We start from the raw sequence: 6000 nt of genomic DNA on the forward strand, positions 1-6000 counted from the left end.
CTCTCTCTATGAATCTGATGACTCCAGGGGCCTCATGTAAGTGGAATCCTACACTATCTGTCTTTTTGTGAGTGGCTGATTTCACTGAGCAGTGTCCTCCAGGTCCATCCATGTGGCAGGTGGCCGGATGTCCTTCCTTCTTAGGGCTGAATAATATTCCACCGTGTGGATGGACCACATGTAGTTCATCCATCCATCGACGATTTTTTTTTTAAAGATTTTATTTATTTATTTGAGAGAGAGGGCACATGAGGGGGGGAGGGTCAGAGGGAGAAGCAGACTCCCCACTGAGCAGGGAGCCCGATGCGGGACTCGATCCCGGGACTCCAGGATCATGACCTGAGCCGAAGGCAGTCGCTTAACCAACTGAGCCACCCAGGCGCCCATCCATCAACGATTTTATCGTATTGGCTCTCACCTTCATTTTTTTCCTTTCAAAGAGGGGAAGGTGAAGTCCCTCTGCAGATGCCCCCGTCCCATGAGTCTGGCCCGCACCCTGCCCAGCGCGGTCTGAGCCTCAGACATGCACCATCTCTGACCAGGGGGCAGCCTGGCTCTGCGTGCATGTCTTCATTTATACGGGCGAGTTCACACCCGTGGCTCATTCCACGGCTCAATTTGGTGGTCTGTGTTCCGGGGCTCGACCAGTGGGAAGCGTCTGGTTGGTTCACATAGCGAGTGATTTTGGTTGTTGGGCTTTTGGCTGAAATAGAAATTGCTTTCGGCCCGTCTGCTGGGTGCTGGGCTTTCGTTTGGACTGAGAATTCTTCCTTTTATCAGCTCTTCCGTTTACTCTTCTGTGAATTGCCGCTCTGCTCCTTTTGTCGGTGACTCTCTAGGAGTTATGTACGAATACTGGATCGAATCCTTTTGTTTCTTTATTTTTTTATTTTTATTTATTTTTAAGTTTTTATTTATTTAAGTAATCTCAACACCCCACGTGGGGCTCAAACTCATGACCCCGAAATCAAGAGTCACACGCTCCTTCGACTGAGTGGGCCAGGCCCCTCTCTCGTTTATTTTTTTAAAGAAGGAGTTGTAGGCAAACTCGGGTCCTTCACATACTGCATGTGACACCACTGTGATGACCCGTCACATGTCAGGACCTCAGGCCGGGCCTGGGGGTGGAGGAGGCCGGGGAGGACGGGCCGGAGGAAGAAGGATGCTCCCTGGGAAGCACGGTGGAGGGGTGAGACGTTCAGGAAGGGAGGGCTTGTGGGCACAGACACAGGGGTGAAAACTGAGCAAAGAGAAGTCTGGAAGTTTTATGAGATCACCCCCGGGGGACGTTTGCCATGACTGGAGACATTTTGGCTGTCATAGTGGGAAGGGACTGAGAACTACCTGGCCCCAAACGTGCATGGTGCCACGTGGCCTCGTGCTAGCAGGATCCATCCCGGTAGTTAGTGAACCACCATCCAACTCGAGCTTACTGGTGTGAGGCAGGATGCAGCACCAAGGACACCTGGCCCAAGCCCATGACCTTGGCCTGACGCGCCTCCTCTGTGTCTTTCTCCCCCAGCCACATCTGGACGAGCCCCGCCTGGGCCGAAGCGTGCGGAGGATGGAAACACTCCCCCGGCAATGTCTCTGGGCCGTCTCCTTCGCCGGGCCTCCTCCAAAGCCTCGGACCTCCTGACCCTCACCCCGGGCGGTGGTAGCGGGCCCCCCTCCGTCCTGGAGGGGGAGATCATCTACTCCAAGAACAATGTCTGCGTGCACCCACCAGAGGGGCTGCAGGGGCTGGGGGAGCACCACCCAGGTGAGCCCAGGAGGTGGGAGGGCCTGGGTGGAGGGGCTTGCTTTTCTTTCGAAAGTAATGAAGCCCCAGCTTTGGAAAGCTTTCGTGTCACTTGCCCAATTGTCCTAATTTCCCCATCTTCGAAGGGGCTGGTGACCTTTAACTTATACACATGGGGCGGGACAGTTTACGGGGAATCGGCCTCAGAAGAAGACATTAGGTCACTCCAGGCTGCTGGGAGCAAGGAGCCTGCAGGCTGGGAAGCGGGCAGCCCTCCTCTGTGGGCGCTGGCCAGTACCCAGGGCCCCCTCCCGTGTGGCAGGAGCCCACCCCTCAAGCTAGGTGGCTGCTTCCCTTCCCACAGCCCCGAAGGCTGTGATGAGAACCAGGCGGACTGTGGGACAGGCCATGGAAATCACCGGCCCTGTCTCCACCTGTCCTTGGACCCCACTGTTCCGAAATTAGGGCAGAAAACATCAGCTGGAGTCTGCAGCAGGGAGATGCAGGGACTGCGAATTCATCCCCCTGGGGCCGTGCCCCAGACACGCCAGCGCCGGGGCCTTTGTGAGCCTGGGGTGGACACTTTTCCTGTGGTGTCAGCGGCTTTGCCATCTTGTGCCAAATCACAGACAAAGAAACTGCATATTTTTCCAGGGCTCAGGACATGGCGGTGGCCAGCTGCCCGGTGCATGGCGGGGCAGTGGGTCACAGCACGGAGCAAAGCATTCGCTTTTCTTCCAGGATGGGTACCTGACCGTGGCTGTCCTCGGGCTGGGGGCAGATCGAAGGCTGTTAGATCTGGTCATAGCAGCCGGGCACTGACTTCCCTCAGCCCCGCTGCCCCCCATGGAAGGGACAAAATGATGGGTCGGTGATACCCAAGTCCTGTGTGGTCCTTTGTTGTTTGTGCAAACGACTTGCAACAAATACATGGATTGCTTTATTTTATTTGTAAGTTAACTTCATGAGCGTGCCCGGAACCCCAGGCAGGCAGGCCTCTTTTTTGGATGAGGAAGCTGGTGCTCAGAGAGGCTGGCCACTCCCAACGCTTGCCCGGGGTGGAGGGGGGGCAAGGGTGGGCACTCCTCGTTCTTCCTGCAGCCTCCCCAGGCTGCTGGAGGATGCTCAGGCCCCCCCCGCCGTCGTGCACCTGCAGCCTGGCTGTGGCCTGTGGACTTGCCCACCCAGCGCAGTCAGAGGCCCCACACCAGATGTCAGAACATCTAAAAGTTATAAATTACAATCAGGCCTGAGCGCTTTGCTGTACGCAAATTATGTATCAACAGAATACTGAATAAATTAATTAAAATACAAAAAGTTTAAATTATGTTAATGAACTATTCCTACCTCGATAAGTCTATCTTTATAGTCACCCAGATGGTCAGGTGCAGGTTTGGAATCATCGGCCCCTACAGGTTCCAAAGCAGGAGAGCCGAGCTCCAGCCCAGCTCTTTCCTGCGCTATGAGGGACCTCGGGCATCCACGTGTGGGCACCCCAGCCTGTCCACAGCCCCCACAGACAGCTCAGGAGCAGGCCCTAGAAGCTGACTCTGGGCTGTAGACAGGGAATTCCAAGATCCTGTGTCCCCGGCGTGTGCTCTAGAAGGGGGTGCAGGCACATGGCCGTGGACGCCTGACCACAGGGCCAACTCTGAGGATTCAAGGAGGAGGCAGAGGTTCTAGGGCAGGGTCTGAGAGTGTTAGCCCTTCTGGTCTAAATCAGAAAGAGCAGCACAGCCTTGGGAGAGCTTCGTGGTGATGCTGTTGTGATGGAAGGTTGGGTGGGGGATGGGGGAAGAGGCCTTGGGCTCCCTTCCCAATCCCCGAGCTGCAGGATCTGAGGGTATAGAAACGCATGGCCTCCCCTGCACCTTCCCGTTATCACTGAGTGTCCCCACCTCTTCTGGAAACGGAGCAAGGCTCAGGAGACTCCGGTGCAGGTTCTCAGAGCCCCAAGGGATGTGAGGGCCCAGCTCCAGCCCCAGGGGCTTTCAGAGCGGAGACCAGGAGGTCTGGGCACCTGGCATGATTGGCCCAGAAATCAGGATATCCTGAAGTGGCAGGAAGTGCTGCCTTCCCCCCAGACTGAGCGTCCAGGGACCCAGAGAGCCCACCCGCAGCTGCTGCCTCCTCGGGGAACCACTGTTCTCCGCCCCTGTCCGGGGTCTGGTGCCTGACATCGGGGACGGCCCCTTCTTCCGGAAAGCTGCATTAAAGAAGACACACTGAGACCCCGACTGACCGGAAAACACCCAAAAGCCCGTCTTTGGATTTATTTAGTATGAAACAGAAATAATGCCCACAGCCTCCATCGCTCCCAGCTGTGGTGAAACAGGCCCCTGGGCTCACCCAGACCCGGAGGCTGGCTGCGGGCGGGAAAGCTCCGGGGCTGCCAGACTGTGTGGGGTGGGGCTCTGAGCTGGAGGAGGGCTCCCCGTGTGTGGAAAGACAGCGACAGGTCCCTGCCTGGGAGCCCGGTGCCCCCGAATCTGCTAAGTGCCCACAGCTTTCACTCACCTCAAGCCTGACGGCGCCCCCCGGCCGTGCTGTCTTGGGGCCAGGCTGTGTCTGAAGCCCGGCACCTGCCCAGCCCCCCGTCCTGACCGACCAGGGTGTGGCCTCTAGCAGAAGCCAGACGGAGGCACCGCCGTCCCTAACCTGCCTGTCCTCCTGACCCTCCCAGGCTACTTGTGCTTGTACATGGAGAAGGATGAGCTGCTGGGGAGCACCCTCATCCTCGCGTGGGTCCCCAACTCTCGCATCCAGAAGCAGGACGAGGAGGCGCTGCGCTACATCACCCCTGAGAGCTCCCCGGTGCGCAAGGCACCCCGCCCGCGGGGCCGGCGCGCCCAGAGCTTGGGGACGCCCCACCAGCCCTCCCCTACGGAGCCCAGGCCCGCCCTGACCCCCAGAGACGAGGATACCCTGGTGGTGGCGCAGAGCATCCAGGAGGCCGTGCGCGTCAGCCCTTCACCCCCTTCTGAGGACGGGGAGAAGCTGGCCCAGGGCTTGGGGATGGCCCCGCCAGCACCAGCCCACAGCGACTCGGGGATCCTGTCGGCGGTCAGTTCGCAGGACGGGACGGAGGAGGGGCGGGAGCCGCGGCCCGAGGCCGGCGAGGAGGAGGGCTCCCTCGAGCTGTCGGCGGATGGTGTGAGCAGGGACAGCTCCTTCGACTCGGATTCCGACGCCTTCTCTTCGCCTTTCTGCCTCTCACCCATCAGCGCCGCCCTTGTGGACAGCGGCAGCTCCGTGTTCCTGGACAGCGAGAGTGGGTGAGTGCTGCGTCGGAGCCCCAAGGCCTGCCCCGGGCCCCGCGGGGGGCAACTGTGTGTGTCAGGCCTCTGCTCCCTGAGTGGTGAGGACGGCCTGCGTCTCGCCCTGCCGGGGTCCGGCTCTCCCCAAGCCACGGCCTTGGCACCCACGTCCCATCGTTGATGCTGCCCAAGATGATGGCGAGGGACCCGCAGTGGGGGGTTCCACCTTCTCTCCCCTTCCCGTCCCCTTGGCGGCCTCACTTAGGTTAAGCCATCCCTACCCGTCTGACCTGCCCCATAACCCAGACTAAACCCCACGGGGCCAGGTCCTGGGAATCCTGGCACCCCAGTTCTTATCACTGGGGGGACAGTAGATTGTCGGCCATCCCACAGACCCCAGGCATGCTCGCTGATGCTCACAAGCACCCCAAACCCTGTGAGGCGGGTCCTAACATGACCCCCGTATATAGAAAGGGAAAGCACGGCTCAGAGAGGTTATTGAACTTGCTGGAGGTCACAAAGCCCGTATGCTACGGAGCTGGAAGTGAGCCCAGCTGGCTCCGCCCCTGACCCAGAGCACATGAGGTCACACAGGACAGACGTAAGCAAGGGAGCAGAGGACAAGGAGTTTGAGATGGATTCTCTCCTGATTTTATCCCCTCAACAAGATGTGGTCCATTAGAGCCTGAGAGTGGACTGAGAACCTCGTCTCAGGTATTGGAGCGCGCATGTGAAGGGGAGCGGTCCGCTGTACCCCGTGAGGTTCACTGAGCTGTGTGGTGTTTCCCACCAGGGAAGCAGGCTGGGAATGAAACGCAAGCCTGGCTTCTGGAACACCACAGGGCTTGGTCAGAGCTCCCCCTGGTGGGCCACCGACCAGCGCAGGGAGACCTGCAGGGGCCCAGCACCCCCCGGGCCCAGGTGGAGGGAGAGGAGGGACAGGGACCCAGCACCGCCCGGGCCCAGGTGGAGGGAGAGGAGGGACAGGGGCCCAGCACCCCC

The 6000-nt window shown here is 59.4% G+C and overlaps 1 protein-coding gene across 3 annotated transcripts in view; it reads left to right on the forward strand.

The window, feature by feature from the left end:
* Nucleotides 1–6000, forward strand: part of TBC1D16 (TBC1 domain family member 16) — a 75638-nt gene that overhangs the window by 10087 nt on the left and 59551 nt on the right. For all 3 annotated transcript variants that reach the window (XM_035025854.1, XM_035025856.1, XM_035025855.1), the window contains exons 2-3: nucleotides 1523–1762; nucleotides 4425–5016. In XM_035025854.1, coding sequence (XP_034881745.1) covers nucleotides 1585–1762; nucleotides 4425–5016 — 770 coding nt within the window. In that variant the 5' untranslated portion in view covers nucleotides 1523–1584. The remainder of the gene's footprint in view (nucleotides 1–1522; nucleotides 1763–4424; nucleotides 5017–6000) is intronic.

The sequence above is a fragment of the Mirounga leonina genome, unplaced genomic scaffold, assembly GCF_011800145.1.
Source record: "Mirounga leonina isolate KUSES-001 unplaced genomic scaffold, KU_Mleo_1.0 Mir_197, whole genome shotgun sequence".
NCBI lineage: Eukaryota > Metazoa > Chordata > Mammalia > Carnivora > Phocidae > Mirounga > Mirounga leonina.